The sequence below is a fragment of the Sorghum bicolor genome, chromosome 7 (assembly GCF_000003195.3).
Source record: "Sorghum bicolor cultivar BTx623 chromosome 7, Sorghum_bicolor_NCBIv3, whole genome shotgun sequence".
Lineage (NCBI taxonomy): Eukaryota > Viridiplantae > Streptophyta > Magnoliopsida > Poales > Poaceae > Sorghum > Sorghum bicolor.
In genome coordinates this window covers 63,162,944-63,182,976 of record NC_012876.2, presented here as the reverse complement: position 1 = coordinate 63,182,976, position 20,033 = coordinate 63,162,944, and the positions used below count along the sequence as shown (strand labels likewise).

The window sequence follows — 20,033 nt, the reverse complement described above, 5'->3', positions numbered from 1 at the left end:
CCAAAAGCCCCTCCCTAACCGACACCCCGAGCTGGGTTCAGGGACCCTTGGCCCCAGACAATGACCAAAGCAGAGCTTCCTCCCGAGCAAGAGTCAGAGCTGTGGACAGATTTGGGGTGGCTCCATTGAAGACACAGTCATTTCGATGCTTCCAGATGGTCCAGGCGCCTAAGATGATAAGAGAATTCAAACCTTTTCGCCCATCTCCGCTGGTTGCCAAATCCACATTGTCCCACCAGACATCAAAGGAGGAGTCGGTAGGCTGCGGGGCAAGAGCTGCCAGCCCATAGCCTTGCAGGATAACAAACCAAAACTGTCTTGCAAACACACACCCAATAAGAAGATGTTGGATGCTCTCGTCCTTCTGATCACAAAGCGGACATTGATCAGGATGGGGGAGGCCACGCCGAGCCAATCTATCCGCTGTCCAGCAACGTTTGTGAGCAACCAGCCACATAAAGAAGCGACATTTTTTGGGGGGGGGGGGGGGGAGGGGGGCAAGATTTCCAGATGCGCTCATACGGGGCAAAACTAATGGCTCCCTCAAAGAGTATATCATAGGCAGATTTGGCTGTATATTCCCCTGAAGCAGAAAGCCTCCAAATGTGTTTATCAGGAATCCCTTCCTGCAGAACAAGTCCCTCTAAAGTATCCCATAAAACAAGGTATTCCGTTAGAGCCTGTGCGGGGATTTCCCCCCGAATGTCTTCTATCCATTTGTTCTCACTGATAGCATTCAGCACGGTGCGCCTGTTTGCTCTTCTTTTAGATACTAGAGCATACAGATTAGGTGCCAGGCTCTGGACACTTTTACCAGATAACCATTTGTCCTTCCAAAATAGAGTATTAGCCCCATCACCAATTTCAGTAATAGTGGCCAGTGAGAGAAGATCCTGAACCTCCTTAGTTGTGTGGAGAGGCAAGGTTGCCCATGGTTTACTGGGTTCAGATTTCTTGAGCCATGGCCATCTTACTCTTAAAGCCACTCCTAGCGCTTTCAGATCAGAAATCCCAAGCCCTCCAAGCTCCTTGACCCGACAAACTTTAGGCCAAGCAATGAGGCAATGTCCACCTTTTGCATCCTTGCGTCCCCTCCAAAGAAAACCTCATCTAATTTTATCAATGGCCTTGATTGCCCATGGGGGTAGGTCGACAGCCATGGCTAGATAGATCATCATGGCTGTTAGGACATGTTGTACTTGCACAGCCCTGCCAGCCCTTGTCATCAAATCAGCCTTCCATCCCGGCAATTGGTCCGCAATCCTATCAATTATTGGCTGAAATTGATCCTTTGTTAGCTTCCTAAGAGACAGCGGAAGACCCAAATATTTGCAAGGAAAATTCATAATTTCACAAGACAATAGGCTCTGAATCACTTGCAAATCAGCCTCTGTGCATTGGATGGGCATCACATTACTCATCTGAATGTTAGTCCTTAGCCCCGAAGCATCTCCGAACAGCTGCAGCATGTCAAGTGTCAAGGAGATGTCTTCGGCAGTCGGTCTGAGAAAGAGGGCTACATCATCAGCGTAGAGGGAAATCCTATGCGGAATCGGCCTTCTAGATAGGGGCTGAAACAACCCTTCCTCAGAGGCCCTCGTTACCATCCAATTTTAGAACATCCATAACTAGAATAAAGAGCATCGGGGAGAGGGGGTCCCCTTGGCGAAGACCTCTAGAATCTATGCTGGATAACATTACCTGGTGTACCATTGAGGAGAACCTGGGTTGAGGAAGAAGCCAGAAGACCACATAGCAGATCCCGCCATCTCAAACCAAAACCCAAATTTTCAAGAATCTGCAGGAGGAAAGACCAGGAGACCGAGTCGAAAGCCTTTGTAATGTCTAATTTGAGTAGGATTCTGGGCTGCTTTTGGGGATGCAGAAATCTCACAGTTTGTTGTACCAACATAAAGTTATCCTGTATGAACCGCTTCTTGATAAAAGCACTTTGGTTAGGGGAAACCATTTGATCAAGGTGGCCTGCCAATCTGTTGGCGAGCAGTTTAGTTACTAACTTCGCAAAGCTGTGAACTAAGCTAATGGGTCTGAAGTCTTTCACCTGATCAGCCTCCGCCTTTTTTGGAATCAGGGTAATATATGCTGAGTTTAACATCCAGAGATTTCTGAAATCTTTTCTCCAAAAAGCATTCAGGGCAGCCATAATATCCTCTTTGATCACTGTCCAACAAGACTTGTAGAATTTTCCAGTAAAACCATCCGGACCCGGAGCTTTGTCTGAAGGTAGGCTTTTTATAGTGTACCAAATCTCATCTTCAGTGAAAGGACTGTCCAAAGCCTCCAAATCAAAAGAGGGGATGTCCAGGCTGTCCAAATTAATTGTTCTAACCCGGTCACTCTCTTTGCCAATCAAGTTGGAGTAAAAATAAAAAATAGCAGCGGCCTTCTCATCATGAGAGGTGAGGATGTTGTCCCCAGCTTTCAATTTTGCTATAAAATTCTTCTTTTTTCTATATCTTGCATGTCTATGGAAGAGCCTAGTATTAGCGTCCCCTTCTTTCAACCAACCAATATGAGATCGCTGCCTTGTCACTGTCCTCAGGAGAGAGGTCAAAGCCAAGGCATGCATCTTGAGATTGTTACGCAGCCACAGCTCATTAGATTGCAGGGCTCTATGGTCCTGAGCAATATCAAACTGGTGAATGATTTCTTTAGCGAGGGCTGGAGCCAAAAAAAGATTGGCCCTACTGACTAGGTACTGGATTTCGTTCACTAGAAGTTATTTATTTATTATATTCCTGTTTATTGCTAAAAAACAACAGTATATACAGCAGTTTATTCTACTCCTACTTCATTTAGCTTTTGTTCTTCCCATGCATAGTTGATTATAGTAATGGTCTGTTTGGATCCCATGAATTGAAATACCTAGAAAGTGCTTCACATTTTGTTATTAAATTACTTTCCAATTCCTGGGAATCAAACAGGGCATGTTTTTTTAACAGCTGAAGAGCGATTCAAGTCAAAATGGAGTCCTGCCGATCACAGCTGACAAGTCGCAGAAGGCTTCATCTACCAGTGTTAGTACTGACACAAGTGGATCCAGAGCTGGCCTGTTTAGAACACCCATACAGGTGGTGTGCAGAGTGCACGTTCGCTCATGGTCTGCCTCCGCCAGCTTTGGCTGTTCACAATTTGATGGAACAGGTAGCTTATGCTAGCTACCCTCTTGAGGCTTCCTGTCTGTGAAATAAAATCTCATTTCTCCTGTCTGCCTTGACTTACGTATGTCCACCAGGCGCGGTTTGCCCACCTGTTCTCTGTCATGTCCATGCATCACCGCCATACTGGATATCTGTTCGGTTCACTTGTCGACTTTGCTAATGAATCAATGGGCCGGGAGTTAGCTTTTTATTGGTACCGTTTTGGAAAATAACGATAAACTCTGTTAGACCACTGTTTCCAACTGTCGCTGTTGATGTTTTGCACGGACCCAATTTTTTCACTGTCACCCTTAGCAATCAGTACGAGGAACTTACTCGGTGACCCAAGATGCACGCTTGTTGTCCAGATATGAAGTTTATTAATATTTCCTTCTGGAGTTGTGGAGCCTAAGTTCCATTCTTGGTATTTTTTTTTTCTCAAACAACGCAGGAGAGCTGCGTGTCATTTCATTAAGAAGACGGAAAAACCGGTAGGAACCGGCCCAAGTACAAAAAACTCCACCCACCCACACACACACACACTTCTAACAGGAGACAAGGCAACAACTAAAACCCCTGGTCAACCTAGACACCACCTAAGCGGCTAGGGACAGCGATCGAGCAAGAAGCTCTTGGAGCTTAGAAGCTCCAGCCAGCCCCCAAAAACTGCAGCCATCAGCTATCACCCAGAGCAGGTCTGGAATGCTAGGTCTAGCATGCTCGAAAATACAAGAGTTTCTGTGTTTCCAAGTTTCCCAAGCTACTAGGATAACTAAAGAATTGAACCCCTTTTGCAATTCCTTTGAAACGAGCCGAAGACCTTTCCTCCACCAGCTAGAGAGTTTGGTGTCCGAAGTTGAGGGCACAAGAGCAGGTAAGTGAAGGGCTTGAAGAATTGAAAACCATATCTGCCTGGTGAAAACACACCCCACAATGATGTGCTGTATGGTTTCTTCCTCTTGATCACAGAAAGGACAAACCTCGGAATGGGGCAAGCCTCTTTTAGCAAGTCGGTCTGCCGTCCAACATCGATTGTTGATAGCTAACCAAATAAAGAACTTGCACCGTAATGGAGCCCAACTCTTCCAAATCTTTTTCCACGGTGCAAATTTGATGGTCCCAACAAAGAAAGCCGCATAAGCCGATCTGCTGGAGTAAGTACCTGACTGAGTTAATTTCCATCTAAACTGATCAGGTACATTCTGCTGCAAGGTCAAGCCCTCTACTAGATCCCAAATATGGAAATATTCTTCAAAGACTTGGACAGTGCGTGCCCCCTTAATATCTGGCACCCACCTCTGATTAGTTAGAGCCTCAGCAACTGTCCTTCTGTTGAGAGATCTCTTGGGAATAGCTTTGACCAAATTTGGGGCTAGATCGCTAATGGTACTTCCATTCAGCCACCTGTCCTTCCAGAATAAAATTGATTCTCCATTACCTACAATACAACTGCTAGGTGAAACATTGCTTCTGCACACTGAGGAATTTGAACATGAAAACCAGCCCAAGGTCTTGAGGGATCTGTTTTTTGGGCCCAGAGCCACCGGATCCTTAGGGCCCAGCCAAGCTTTTCTAAATTATGGATACCCAATCCACCGTACTCAAGCGGGCGCTGAACCCTTTCCCATGAAACTAAACAGTTGCCTCCATTTGCCTGTTCCTGCCCTTTCCATAAAAAACCTCTCCTCCTTTTATCCACTGCCTTGATTACCCATTTAAGGAGATCAAAGGCAATCATTAGATAAATGGGGGTGGCTGTCATGACCACCCGCACCATAATCAAGCGACCAGCCCTATTTATTAGCTGTGCCTTCCATCCTGGGAGAAGATCAGCCACTTTATCAACTAGAGGCAGCAACACCTCTTTGGTGGGTTTGTGTATAGAACGGGGAAGCCCAAGATATGTGCAGGGGAAATCCTTGACTGAGCAATTCAGAATTTCTGCTGTAAGCTGCAGATCCTCTGTAGAGCAGTGGATTGGAGAGATTGAGCTCTTGGTTAAATTAGTATGCAGACCCGATGCATGACCAAACAGATCTAGGATAGTCCTGATAACCTGTAGGTCCAACCTACATGGTCGCAAGAAAACCACAGCATCATCTGCATAGAAGGAGATTCGATGTCTAGCATGTTGCACCGCAAGAGGCTGGAGCAATTGCTCCCTAGTTGCATATTCCACCAAATAGTTCAGAACATTCATGACAAGTATAAAGAGCATGGGGGAGAGGGGGTCACCCTGACGGAGGCCGCGCCGATGATAAATAGACGCACCCGGCTCACCATTAACCAAGACTTGTCTTCTACACAGCTGCCTGGATGGAGTGGACTCAAACGCGAGTCACCATATTTGGTGATGACCCTTTGCAAGCTGAACAGCAGTTTTTTTTAACTGCCTTTTGTTGTTAGATACTTCAATCAGTTAGGTAATTAGTTTCCCGTTGATTACTGGCATTTCTTGTCATATGAGTCACTTCCGACTTCTGAATGCTACTGTATGACAACTGTTGTGTTGACACCGTTTTTAGGCACGTGTCTAGGATGGCGGGATAAGGTGGCAGTATGCTGTTTACAGGGTGAAGTGCCGATGAGGATGGTTGCCGATGAAGGAAAATTTGAACGTGACTAAGTCTACGGGCAGTGATATGACTGTGCCGATGGATAGATGAGAAAGTCTGCCGATGACTATGGCGAAGGGTCTGCCGATGATACAAAGAAGGAATCCGGAAGTTGCCGGTCGTTGTGTGGAGGAGTTTCAGTTTGTCACGGAGGATAGTTTTGTTATTTTCTTAATTATTTACATCGTTTTGTATACGGATTCCGTGTAATTTGGAATTCGAATTCTAATCGTGTCTGGTTGTAGCTCTTTGAGCAGGGTATAAATATAGACCCTAGGGCCTTGTAATGAGACATCTATCAATCAATCAAACACACATTTTTACTCATATTCCAGCATCTACTTTTTCGACGACTTCGTCATACTTTTTCCTTTTTACTACGAGTTCTTAGGAATTCGTCGACTTAAGCTCGGCGTGTTCTCAAGTTCCGTGTGAGTACCTCTTAGCCGTGACATCCGGGCGCATCGCTGTTGTCAGGACTAAAGTATTCGAGTTATCACCTTTGCCGATAGTAAGGTCAAATCGGCTGGCACGTCTTAACGTTTGAATCGGGTATTAGCCCTTTGTGTTTGCAGATCAGTTTTGCATCAACACATCTTTTGGCACGCCCAGTGGGACCAGATTCAAGATCAAGATCAACATGTCGATCTCTGACATCGATCAGGAGAACGTCATCCCCGTGACGGAGGCTAACCTCATGGATGAGCAGAAGCAAGCTATTGCCCAAGCCATGGAAGAGTTCAAGCAGCAATGCCTTAGGTCTTTCAGCATAAACAGGAGCGGCGAAGTGGTCCAGAAAGATGCACTGCCGGCACCACGGCAGGTTACCTTTGACGCCAATCCTGGCAAGCTTCAAGATATGGTTGACAATGCCATCAATCGAGCGTTGATCAACCAAGCTGGTGTACTGTCTAATACGGTTTTCAATGCCGTGGCAAGAACTTTCAAGGAAGGACAAATCCCACCAGATTATGTGGGCCCCTCTCATCATCAGCCAACGGCACCAGAGGTCACGGCTCCATCGGCTGCTTTGACGGCTGCGAGTGCACAATCTGTCGTCCCTCCAAGTGCATCGGGAGCTACTGATGCGCTATCTATGCCGATGACAACCAACCCACAGACTTCAATTGGGCAGCATAAACTGACGACGGATATGTTGGCATCGGCAATGTCAGGGTTGACTCTTCCTCCTAACTGGTGGGGTTACGGTATGCCTCCAGAGTTGACACCAGGAACATCACAAATAACTGATATGAGGGGCAAGACTCCTATGACATCGGCGCCTCCCAATGCGCCGGTGAACCAGAGTCCTCGGTACACTACGACTACTACTGCAAGACCTCACACTGGAAATCCTCAAGATTCAATGTTCCAGATGCCTAACGCATCGGCAGAGTCAATGCTGATGCAACAGAGGTCTATGGCCCAGTCGGGGTATGTCAATTCAATGATGGTACCCAATTACCAATCATCGGCAGCACCTATGCCGATGAACGCTAATAATGGATGGCTTGGACAGCAAGTCTTTCCACAATCGCCCCAGCAGAGTTACCAGACTACAGGGTTCCAGCAAGGGAAGGTCTATCCCGGGTTCCAAGGTCAGGGATTCCCAACCAGTCAATGAATTTCGGACAGCAACTCGGGGGACAGCAACTCGGAGGACAGCCAATCGGTGGACAGCAGTTTGGTGGTCCGCAGATTGGAGGGCAGGTGATCAATCCAATGTTCCGTGCAGATCACGTCCCGAACAGACACGTGGAGGTTCGCCACCAAGTGCCAGATCCGCAGCCGCCTCATTGGCAAGATGCCGATGCATATTGGGCCGATAAGATTGCTGAAGTAATGAGGGAACAATTTGGGATAAAACCCAAAGTCAACACTTACTCTTATCGGACACCGTATCCTCCCGCGTATGATTTGATCCCGCTTCCACATCGGTACAAGGTACCGGATTTTACCAAGTTTTCCGGGCAGGACGACACGTCAACCATGGAGCATGTCAACAGGTTCATCATTCAATGTGGAGAGGCTGGTAACAGGGACGAATTGAGGGTTCGTCTATTTTCTTCGTCATTGTCTGGATCGGCCTTTACTTGGTTCATATCATTACCTCCCAACTCAGTAATTACTTGGGCCGATCTGGAGAAACAATTCCACAAATACTTCTTTTCGGGGGTTCACGAGAAGAAGATCACCGACTTGGTCAAGTTGAGACAACGTAATGATGAGTCGGTTGAGGGTTTTGTGCAGAGGATACGAGAGGTCAAAAATAAATGCTATAGCTTGGTTCTGGATGATCGGCAGCTAGCCGATTTGGCTTTCCAGGGTCTGTTGCCACATATCAGGGATAAGTATGCCTCTCAGGAGTTCGAAAGTTTAAGTCATTTGGTGCAGAGGATTTCTGATCAAGACATCAAGCCTTTCGAGCCCAAAAGAGCATGGAATAAGAAAGTGTCATTTGTCGATGAAGTAACAAGCTCAGATTCTGATGAGGAACCAGTAATCGGTTTGGCAGAGTGGGTAAAAAACAAGAAGCCGATGTCTTGTCCTTTTGGGCAGAAGGAACCAGAGAAGTTTGCTTTTGACACCGCTAAGGCCGATAGGATATTTGACTTTCTACTTCAGGAAGGTCAGATCAAACTGTCACCTAATCATGTGATCCCATCGGCAGAGGAGTTAAAGAGGATGAGATATTGCAAGTGGCATAATGCAACTTCCCATGACACCAACGAGTGCAAAGTATTCAGACAGCTGCTGCAATCGGCTATAGAGTCTAGGAGAATCAAGTTTGACAGTTCCAAGGCCCAGAAGCCGATGAAGATAGACCAACATCCTTTCCCGACAAACATGTTGGATGCGAAGGGGAAGGCTAAGGTCTTAACATCGGAGACAGCTGAGAAGAGTGCATCGGTAGATCCTCAGCATCAAGTTACTACTGCCGATGCAAGAAGTAAGGGCTTGGTCCAGGGAGGAACTAGCTCAGGAAGGCCTCCTCGATCTGGTATCGTTATAACTCATAGAAGGCCTCGAGAAAATTGGCAACAACGGGAGGATCGGTATCGGCGCCAGCAAGACGATTATCGACGGGAAGAAGAAAGACGCCGACAGGAGTGGAATCGGCACAGAGATCATTGTAATTGTCCGTTCTTCATCCATTGTTGGGAGGAAAATATCAAGCTACCTACTGTCAGAGACTGCCCTGAGTGCAACGGTTATGATCGGTACGATAGGACCGATCGGCGTTATTATGATGATGATCGGCGATTTAATGGGCCAATCAGAGGAAGGGCGTCAGTTCATGATCGGCTGGGGGGCAGGCTTAGCGTGCACGATAGGCTTGGTGACCGTGTCCAGTATTTTCCCAGGAACCGGGAAGAACTCGAGGAGATGGCTAATGCGCGGGTTCCCGATGAGTTCATATTTTGCAGGGATGCTAACACACATCGTATGGAGTCGAGGGAGAACCGACGCCCGGCAGCAAGGCAAAAGCCACTTCCTCCATGGTGTCCTGAAGGATTAACCAAGACACAGAAGAGGAGATTGCAACGTGAAAGGCAAGAGGAGCTAAGCAAGGGCGAGAACTCTGGAAGTCAGCAGTCATCAGACACTAAGAGGGAAGGTCCATCGGCAGGAGTCAACATGGTCTTTATATTGCCGATGGAGTTTCTTGCACCATCCAGTGATGATGAGTTGGAATTTTCTGATCAGATAGCTCAGCTGGCTCTGGATCCGATGACGGCTATCTTTGAGAAACCTGCCGATGACGAGAGACAGCATCTCAAAGCTCTGTTCGTCAAAGGAAGGGTTGATGGGCAGCCAATGACCAAGATCCTAGTTGATGGTGGAGCTGCTATTAATATTATGCCGTATGCAGTATATCGGAAGCTTGGGAAAGGGGATCAGGATTTGACCAAGACCGATATGATGCTCAAAGACTTTGAAGGAAACGTGTCTCCGGTTAAGGGGGCAATATGTGTGGAGTTGACCATCGGCAGCAAAACCTTGCCGACAACTTTCTTCGTGATCGGTGGAAAGGGTGCTTACAACTTATTGTTGGGAAGAGATTGGATTCATGCCAATTGTTGCATCCCATCTACAATGCACCAATGCTTGGTTCAGTGGGTAGGTGACAAAATTGAGATTGTCCCAGGAGATTCTTCTTATGTTATCGCATCGGCAGAGGCGGATACCTATGAAAGGACCAGGTGCATTTCAGGGGAAGTTTGGGAGAAAGATTTTCTCAAAGTTGCCGATTACGAGATTCCACCGATCCAAGCAGTCGGTTCTGACGACGGTTTTTAATGGATAGATTCGCCGATGATGGAAAATTAGGCCAGGGATTCACATCGGCCGATGATTTGATAGAAGTAGATATAGGTAGTGGTGATAAGCCTAGGCCTACTTTTATTAGTGCTAAATTAAATCCTGAGTGTAAGCAACAATTGACTAGTTTGTTGAAGGAATATAAAGATTGCTTTGCTTGGGATTATACCGAGATGCCTGGTTTAAACCGATCAATTGTTGAACATCGGTTACCCATCAAATCTGGATTTCGGCCACATCAGCAACCAGCTCGCCGATGTAATCCTAACATTCTATCTGATATTAAGGCCGAAATCACCAAACTTATTGAAGCTAAGTTTATTCGGCAGTGTCGGTATGCCGAGTGGATTTCCAATGTTGTTCCGGTTTACAAGAAGAACGGGAAGCTTCGAGTGTGCATTGATTTCAGGAATCTCAATAAAGCTACGCCGATGGATGGATACCCAATGCCTGTCGCCGATCTACTGGTTGATGCTACGGCTGGTCATCGGGTCATCAGCTTCATGGATGGTAATGCAGGATACAATCAAATATTCATGGCAGAGGAGGATATTCCAAAAACCGCATTCAGGTGTCCTGGTCATGTTGGGCTATTTGAATGGATAGTCATGACTTTTGGGTTGAAGAATGCTGGTGCTACTTATCAAAGGGCTATGAATTTTATATTTCATGAGTTCATCGGCAAGCTCGTGGAGATTTATATTGATGATGTGGTGGTCAAGTCTGGAGATTTCTCAAAGCATCTTGCCGATTTACAAAAAGTGTTAGAGTGCACAAGTAAGCATGGATTGAAGATGAATCCCAACAAGTGTGCATTTGGTGTATCGGCAGGGCAGTTTCTTGGTTTCATGGTACATCAAAGGGGTATTGAAATTAGTCGAAGATCCATTGATGCCATCAATAAAATAGTGGCCCCTACCAACAAGACCGAGCTCCAATCCTTGATCGGCAAGGTAAATTTTATCAGGAGATTTATATCTAATCTGTCTGGTAAGATTCGTGCTTTCAGTCCTCTTCTTAAATTGAAAGCCGATCAAGAATTTATTTGGGGAGAAGAACAGCAGTTGGCTCTGGATGAAATCAAGAAGTATCTAGTAAATCCTCCAGTTCTAGTTCCACCTCAACAAGGAAAGCCCTTCAAATTGTATTTGTCTGCCGATGGATCGGTTATCGGTTCAGCTTTAGTTCAAGAATTTGAAGGGAAAGAAAGGGTAATTTATTACTTGAGTAGGAGGTTGATTGATGCTGAAACCAGGTATTCGGCCATCGAAAAACTATGCCTATGCTTGTATTTTTCGTGTATCAAACTGAGGCATTACTTGCTATCGGCCGAATGCACTGTTGTTTGCAAGGACGACGTGGTCCGGTACATGCTATCCATGCCGATTATGAGTGGTAGGATCGGTAAATGGATTTTAGCGCTGTCGGAGTTCGATTTGCGTTACGAATCGGCTAAGGCAGTCAAGGGGCAGATTATGGCCGATTTTGTGACTCAGCATTGCGGTGTAGTGGAAACCTTGGAAATTGTACCCTGGACGCTCTTCTTTGATGGATCTACCTGTGACCGGGGGCAGGAATCGGCATTGTATTAGTTTCCCCTAAGGGGAGGAAGTATGAGTTTTCCTTGCCGATCGTTGCCACGTCAACAAATAATCAGACTGAGTATCAGGCTCTGATCAAGGGATTAGAGTTGTTAAGAGAGGTTCGTGCTGATGCTGTTGAAATCTTCGGGGATTCTATGTTGGTTATAAATCAATTGGCCGGGAGCTATGAATGCCGAAGTGAAGTTCTCATATCTTATTTCGAGAGAAGTATGCAACTGTTGAAGGAATTCAAGGATTTCCGATTAGAGCATGTTCCCCGATTGCATAATGAAGACGCCAATCGGTTAGCTCAGCATGCCTCGGGATATCAGCCAATGATTAATGCAATATCGGCAATCGGTGCCGATGATTGGAGGAAAGAAATTATGGATTATCTAAAAGATCCATCCAAAAAAGTTGAAAGACGGGTTCGATTTCAAGCAACCAAGTATGTGCTTCTTGAAGATGAATTGTATTATCGAACTATCGACGGAATTCTTCTCCGATGCTTGGGTGATGATGAAGCTAGAAGTTTGATGGGGGAAATCCATGAAGGAGTGTGTGGAGCGCATCAGTCAGCTTTTAAGATGAAATGGATGATTCGAAGGAATGGATATTTTTGGCCGACCATACTTGAGGATTGTTTTAAATATTTCAAGGGATGTCAAGGTTGTCAAAAGTTTGGTAATATTCAGAGAGCGCCCGCATCGGCTATGAATCCTATAATAAAGCCTTGGCTGTTCCGGGGATGGGCTATCGATCTGATCGGCCAGATTTATCCACCATCTAGCAAAGGGCATAAGTTCATTCTAGTTGCCACTGATTATTTCACTAAGTGGGTTGAAGCTATTCCTTTGAAGAAAGTCACATCGGCCAATATGATTGATTTTGTGAAGGAGCACATTATTTACCGATTTGGGATCCCTCAAACGATTACTACCGATCAGGGCATTATGTTTACATCGGGGGAGTTTGATGAATTCGCAATCGGTATGAGGGTTAAAGTGTTGAATTCTTCTCCTTATTATGCTCAAGCCAATGGGCAGGCCGAGGCGTCTAACAAAGGAATTATCAAGCTTATTAAACGAAAGATTGAAGAAAATCCTAAGCGGTGGCATACATTATTAAATGAAGCATTGTGGTCTTATCGGATGGCTTGTCATGGATCAACCAAGGTGTCACCCTATCAATTGGTGTATGGACATGATGCGGTGTTGCCTTGGGAAATTAAGGCTGGATCTAGGCGATTATCTTTTCAAGATCAATTAACTGCCGATGATTATGCCACTTTGATGACCGATGAATTGGATGATCTAGCAGGGCATCGGTTAAAAGCTTTGATGAGTATAGAAGAAAATAAGAAGAGAGTTGCTAGATGGTATGATAAGAAAGTGAAGGCTAAGGAGTTTGCCGATGGGGATTTGGTATGGAAATTAATTTTGCCAGTCGGGACTAAAAGTTCGAAGTTTGGAAACTGGTCTCCTAATTGGGAAGGTCCTTATCGGATAAGTCGATCGGCTCCTGGTAATGCCTATATTCTAGAAACTCTCGAAGGAGTTGAATTTCTCAGAGCACTAAATGGCAAGTATTTAAAGAAGTACCACCCTAGCATATGGGTCGATGCATAAAAGTTTAAATGCCGATAACACTCCTATCGGCTGGATTAAAGTGTATTTAGGGGTGGATTTAATGTTTTAAAAGATGCCGATAACAGTCCTATCGGCTAGACTGAAAGCAGAGGAAGCAGGACAGCACAGATATAATGCTGATGGAAACTCTATGTGTTAAGCAGCGCTTGGATTGCCGATATAGCGCGTAGCCGAATTTGGTTGGCTGCTTCTATCTCTTTGATGTCGTCATCGGCAGAACCTTCTATCGGCTTCAGCTTCTTCTTCAGTTGAAGTGCCTTGCGACCATGAACATTTCGCTCGTGCTCAAGAAGCCTGATGGTCTCTGGCAATTGGTTCTCTTCCTGTTGGGCTTGGGATAGGGCGTTCTCCACTTCCTTGAGCTCCGCCAACAGGGATTCTCTTCTTGCCGATAGATCGGATATCTTCTGCTTCAGCGCGTCTCCAGAAGATCTCAGGATACCGATGTTCCTGTGCTTCTCATCGGTCAGAAGTTTCTCTCTCCTCATTTCATCGGAAAGCTGAGTCTGAGCGGCTCTATCAGCAAGACACCGAGCAGCTCTCTGGTACTGCAGCTGGCGACTCTCCAAATGAGCGGCTTGGAATAAGATTTCTTCGACGTCGGCTGGAATTTGGCCTCTGAGAGTTCTGAACAGGGTCTTGGTAGGGTCGGAGTCGTCAACCAACTGCGCTGTGTCCTGGTGGAGGAGAGCTGACAATTCTTCCAGCCTGGCCTTGATCTCTGCCGATGTAATGCCAACTGTCCGAGAAGAGCTTGCTTCTTCGCCTTCTTCTTCAGAAAGATCGATGGCGAAGGAGAACAGACTGTCGGGAGAATCTTGTTCCTGGGAGGGAGAGCAAGGTTAGTTCATACTCAGGGAATCGGCAAATAATGCTGATGGTAAACGGAGACTTACTTGCTTCAAGGCGATCTCTTGCCTTGGACTGGGAGGTGCTGACGGAGCTGCAGGCTGATCGGCCAAAGATGCCGATGGAACTACAGGTTGATCGGCTAGGGTTGCCGATGGGACGATATCGACTGAAAGAAGACGAGAAAGGTTATGAGACTAAATGAGAATAAGTTCATCGGCAATAGTATTGTTAAAATATGTTACCTGGAGAAGGAGCAACAGTTGTCTGAATCGGGGGAACCGCCGATGATGTAATTGGACTCACCGGGCCAGTCGTTTGTTCACCCACGTCAGCTGATGTACCTTCTGTTTGAGGTTCTTCCATCTGTGGTGCTTCCTGCATTGGTTGGGGAGATAGTGCTTGCTGCGTCTGGACGTCTGGGGAAGAAGGAGAAGACTCCACTGGGATTGGAGACACCGGAGGAGGAAGGGGAGTTGCCACTTTTTGGCGTTTCGTTTCGGCCCTGGTACTCTTGGCACCCTTCCTCTTTGGCTGGCTGGACTGGGGGGCATCGGCACCTTGGCGTGTGACTTTTGCCGATGCACTGGTTTGCTGTAATAACGAACAAAGGTTTATAAGCATAGATATAGCCGATGTAAAGATACTCAGCATAAAAGAAAAGGATTTGACAAATTGCCTTGAAGGCCCGCGCCAGGGTGGGAGCAGCTACCGTTGGTGATGTCTGGGTTCTCCTGGTGGTGACTTTCCTGAGGCGCACACCCCGATGCACGATGGAAGCTAGAGTGGGAGCATTGTGGCCGATTGAGGAAATCGGGTCTGATGGAAATAAGTCAATCGGCTTGCCACTCCTGCTAACCCATGGAGGGATGTTGTCAACCTGCAAAAGGAACACAAGGGTAAGCTACCGATGGAAGTAATATTGAGAAAATGAAACATCGGTTTGAGATACTTACAGTGTCATCGGGAACTTCGTATTCGGAGTCGATCATGCCGCGGTATGAAAGGGCCGATCTGCAGAATAGATGCTCTTTCCATTCTGCCCACCATAACTTGTGTGCCTGAGTGATAAAAGCAGCCGGAACCCATTCTGACAGATCTACATCTGTATCAGCGTTTGGTGGTAGTTGGGCTACTCGAATCCACTCAAGAAGGTTGTTGATGGTTTCTCTGGGTTTTATCACATCGGCATAAGGAAGTGCAATCGACAGCTGGCCGAAAGCTAACTGGCGAGCTAATGCCGATGGATTGTAAAATTCATAAGTCTGAGGAGAGGTTTTTGTGCTACCGAAGAAATTCACTGGAATGATTCTGGGAGTCACAATTGCCATCATCACCTCATTATCTCTGTCGAGAGCTTCATCAAATGGGTTGAAGGTCAGAGGGAGCATGCTATCTGGGTCATCATAAGCCAACCATGGTCGTTCGTCTCTGGCTAAACCCTCATACAGAGTCTGGAAGAATCGGCCGATATGATCCGAATTACTCCCTGAACCAGGTAGAACTATGACAGCTTCGCCAAAGTTCAAGGGGGCACGCGTTGCCGATTCCTCTTCACCCAACACATGGTTTTCGGCTATATCTCTTGGGAAGTGCTGTGTGAACAAGTTGAAATCAAGGCGCTTATGCAGGTGCAGATTGAGCCACATATTAATAAACCACCAGGGGCCTCCCAAGTTGCCGATGGACTGGCCAAGCAGGAGTTTCTGGGCTACCTGATGGAGAAGGTGGTAAACAGCGCCAAGCAAGTATCGGCCGAGAGGAAATTGGCCACCGTTAGCCAATCTCTCTGCTGCCGATAGATAGACAGAAGTCGGTCCTGCCGATCGACCACAGAATACAAACTTGTCCAGCCACATGTTCAGAAAGGTGGTTTGTTCCTTTATGGTGACAGATCCTTTCCCACGGTACTTCTGAATGTACCCTGACCAACCGCCGATAGCGCGAGTCTCCACTTTGGCACTAGGGGCAGTATCAAAAAAGTGGGTGCTATCGGCAGAAGATATATCTAGACCAGTAAGCATGGCTACATCGGCAAGGGTAGGAGAAGCAGGGCCGTGGCCAAAGGCAAAAGCATTGAGGGTGTCTGACCAAAAGTAGGATGCAGCTATCAGCAGTGACTCGTTCCTATGCATATCGGCAATGGACAACCTAATGCATTGGGCTAGCTTCCTTTCGTCCCATTGGACTTCATAAGAATTGCTGACTCTCAAGAACCAGTCTTTCCACCCTACGGTAGGGCTAGGCCAAGAGCGGAAGGTATCTTTCCACAGATCTAAAGAAAAATTTTCAGTTCTGAAGGGGATCCTGTTGGTTTCTGCATTAATAAGGTCGGTTGGATCTGGATCTCCTAGAGGGCCGAGACATTGGAGGTGTGGTTGATCAGTGGGGATGACAATTTTATTGGACAATTCCTAGTGATTTTTGGGAATAAAATGAAATACAAAGAGAAAAGAAAAGGAAGATATTCAGTAAAATGAATTGCAAATGAACAGGGATATGAAGAAAAATACAGGAGACGGGGTGGAGATTTGACCTCAGGGACGACGAAGCCAACGACCATCTTGCTGCAAAGAAAGCGTTTGAGGGCGCCGGAGTTGATGAGGAGGAGTACTTGTCGGAGACCTTGGGAGTTTTAGATGGCGCCGCCGCTGGAAAAGTAAAGTTGGGTAGTAGAATGGTGTGATGGGGAAGGAGTACCCGAGAAGGAACTATTTATAGGACAAAATGGGCAAGGGCAAATCTGACTTATCTCTTTGCCGCATCCGAGAAATCCGAGGGTACTCAGGTGGATATGGTAACTGTTCGCACGGTAATCCAGGGATTGTGCAGGTGATTTGACAGGAAGCGGTCATTATCTGAAGATATTTTACTGTGCGAGATCTCCTGGTCGGTCCATCGACAGCATTCTATAACGGTCATATTGCCGATGGGCGGATGGAGGGGAAGTAACCGTTTGTGCGAATATCCTGGTCAGAACATCGGCAGACCTTTGTAACGGTATTATTGCCGATATACGGCTGAGAAGAAATGCCCGTTTAGGAAGTTGGGGATTTCGAGGAATCTGCGGAGGAATAGGATCAGAGTTGTTCAGATTGAGGTTGTCGGTTACCAGATTAGGAGCATTAATTGCGGGAAAAGGCATCATTACTGCAGAGAATTTCGGAGCATTAATAGTTTTATACTCCGAAACTGGGGGGCATGTGTTGACACCGTTTTTGGGCACGTGTCTAGGATGGCGGGATAAGGTGGCAGTATGCTGTTTACAGGGTGAAGTGCCGATGAGGATGGTTGCCGATGAAGAAAAGTTGAACGTGACTAAGTCTACGGGCAGTGATATGACTGTGCCGATGGATAGATGAGAAAGTCTGCCGATGACTATGGCGAAGGGTCTGCCGATGATACAAAGAAGGAGTCCGGAAGTTGCCGGTCGTTGTGTGGAGGAGTTTCAGTTTGTCACGGAGGATAGTTTTGTTATTTCCTTAATTATTTACATCGTTTTGTATACGGATTCCGTGTAATTTGGAATTCGAATTCTAATCGTGTCTGGTTGTAGCTCTTTGAGCAGGGTATAAATATAGACCCTAGGGCCTTGTAATGAGACATCTATCAATCAATCAAACACACATTTTTACTCATATTCCAGCATCTACTTTTTCGACGACTTCGTCATACTTTTTCCTTTTTACTACGAGTTCTTAGGAATTCGTCGACTTAAGCTCGGCGTGTTCTCAAGTTCCGTGTGAGTACCTCTTAGCCGTGACATCCGGGCGCATTGCTGTTGTCAGGACTAAAGTATTCGAGTTATCACCTTTGCCGATAGTAAGGTCAAATCGGCTGGCACGTCTTAACGTTTGAATCGGGTATTAGCCCTTTGTGTTTGCAGATCAGTTTTGCATCAACATGTTGTTTGGTAGTCTTTTCTGGACTGAGATTTTTTCAACATCAAATTCCCCTAATTGGTAACTCCTGTTGAGCTACTAGTATTTGCTCTTGGTAACACTTTGCCATGGATGTAAAGGGACTAGTTTTTTTTGTTATGCTCTTTAGACATGATTTGAATTTGGAACGTTGATGTATCTTCAGAACTGTTAATATGAAGTGTTGGGTAATGTTTTCTTCCATTCTTGGTTTTGGAACTTTGACGACGAACTGATTGTTCATGTTCATTAGGAATGGGCACATAAGAGATATGTAGCAAAACATCAGCAGTGGGGAAATTTTTACTATTACAGGATGCACGACCTAAGGTCTGGACTTCTGATTGGTTATGTCCCTTTATTATCCTGTGTTTTCCTATCCGTTTGTCATTTGAGTTCAGCTGTGTAGTTTAACATATGTGCAAAAAGCAGTGTTTTGATTGTCAAATTAGGATTGTGACAAAACTATCCCACTAATTACAGTGACATATACTTCATTGGGGGCTTTGGAACTGTTGCATGGATAGATGTTAAGGAGTACGAAACTGTTCAACCTGATAAGACAGCAGTTGATGGTGGTGACTTGCAAAGTTTGAAGGTAACCAACCATACCAGATCAGTGATACCTTGTTTATATGGTATAATGATCGCAACAGGTTAGCTGGGTCATTTGGCTAGCTACATGCCAGTCATAAGTTTCTACAGTAAAAGATTCTGATGCATTTCATGCAGGAGTTGAATGCTATATTTCTCTAAACCACTTCGAGAGGTCAGAAGGGGAGGTCGATGCTGCTGCTCTTATATCAGTAGATAGCGAAGGGATAGATATACGTGTTCGACAGGGTGCACAGGTAAAATATATGCTTATGATCAACCACGAGGCTATTGGGTCTTGACAAAGGGACATTTGTTTTCCGCCAAATTCTTGAATTTTGTTCTCCCGTGCAGTTCAATATTCAGAGGCTAGCATTTGATGTCCCTCAAAAGGTTGAGACTTTGGAGGAAAGCCAAGAAAGCACTCCACAAGATAATAATGAAAGACAAGCAGCAAATAATGTGAGGAAGGTTGCAGAAGCTGGGCTTTATGCATTTTTCTAATGGTGTAAGATTTCATTGCAACCGGACCAAGGAGCGAGGATAACGTAATGTAGCAGGTAGCACGAACAAGTGAAAACGATGTCTGTCTTTTAATAATGAGCATCGCTCTCCACCTGTCTCGTGTTGCCGTGTATTAATAATGATGGGTACCTGGTAACCTGGGTATCAGCATAGATTTTTTACCGTGAAGAAAATTGCACGCCTTGATTGTGATGATAGTTTGATTGTATCATTATGTGAGCCGTACTGATGTCTGATGAAATTGGCACTAGTTATCAGCCTGCATGTTTGATATGTAGATAAAAAAAATAACTAACTGCACAGTTTGTCTGTAATTTGCGAGATGAATTTTTTGAATCTACTTAGTTCATGATTGGATAATGATTACAAATATAAACAAAACTGCTAGCCAAATCTTAAAAAAAATCACGAAGCCTTACCCACCTCCTGACCAGGCGTGGACCTGAGTTGCATGTGAAAACTTGTCTTTGTCCGAGTGCTACCTGCTACGGTGGTACCAATCCGCCGTACCTACCCGTACTGCACGTCCGGAGCGTGGAGCGTCTGGCTATCGTGAAGCGTCTTGTTTAGGCCTCGAGAAAAATTTTGGATTTCGCTACTGTAGCACTTTCGTTTGTTTGTGGCAAATATTATCCAATCATAGACTAACTAGAATCAAAAGATTCGTCTCGCGATTTACAGATAAACTGCGTAGTTAATTTTTGTTTTCGTCTATATTTAATGCTTCATGCATGTGCCGCAAGATTCGATGTGACGGGGAATCTTGAAAAATTTTGGGAACTAAACAAAGCCTTAGTTCTGAAAAAGTGAAAAT

The 20,033-nt window shown here is 45.7% G+C and overlaps 2 protein-coding genes across 4 annotated transcripts in view; both read left to right on the top strand.

The window, feature by feature from the left end:
- LOC8062421 (serrate RNA effector molecule) overlaps positions 1-20,033 on the top strand; it is a 46,241-nt gene that overhangs the window by 14,522 nt on the left and 11,686 nt on the right. The window lies entirely within an intron of this gene.
- On the top strand, positions 496-19,433 carry LOC8062422. Of its 2 annotated transcripts, XM_021464849.1 has the most exons (7): positions 496-2,420; positions 2,564-2,716; positions 2,964-3,165; positions 18,354-18,430; positions 18,584-18,756; positions 18,833-18,951; positions 19,049-19,433. In XM_021464849.1, the coding sequence occupies exons 3-7, from the start codon at positions 2,986-2,988 to the stop codon at positions 19,196-19,198; spliced, it is 699 nt and encodes a 232-aa protein (XP_021320524.1). In that variant the 5' UTR covers positions 496-2,420; positions 2,564-2,716; positions 2,964-2,985; the 3' UTR covers positions 19,199-19,433. The 2 variants fall into 2 exon arrangements, with proteins under 2 accessions (XP_021320524.1, XP_021320525.1); XM_021464850.1 differs by lacking the exons at positions 496-2,420; positions 2,564-2,716; positions 2,964-3,165 and adding an exon at positions 17,972-18,142.

Excerpts from the sequence above, each read along its gene's own strand:
- LOC8062422 (XM_021464849.1), top strand. The coding sequence starts at position 2,986 with ATGGAGTCCTGCCGATCACAGCTGACAAGTCGCAGAAGGCTTCATCTA. Across the intron at positions 18,431-18,583 it reads TACAGGATGCACGACCTAAG|TGACATATACTTCATTGGGG; the intron begins GTCTGGACTTCT and ends CACTAATTACAG. Across the intron at positions 18,757-18,832 it reads TGGTATAATGATCGCAACAG|GAGTTGAATGCTATATTTCT; the intron begins GTTAGCTGGGTC and ends CATTTCATGCAG.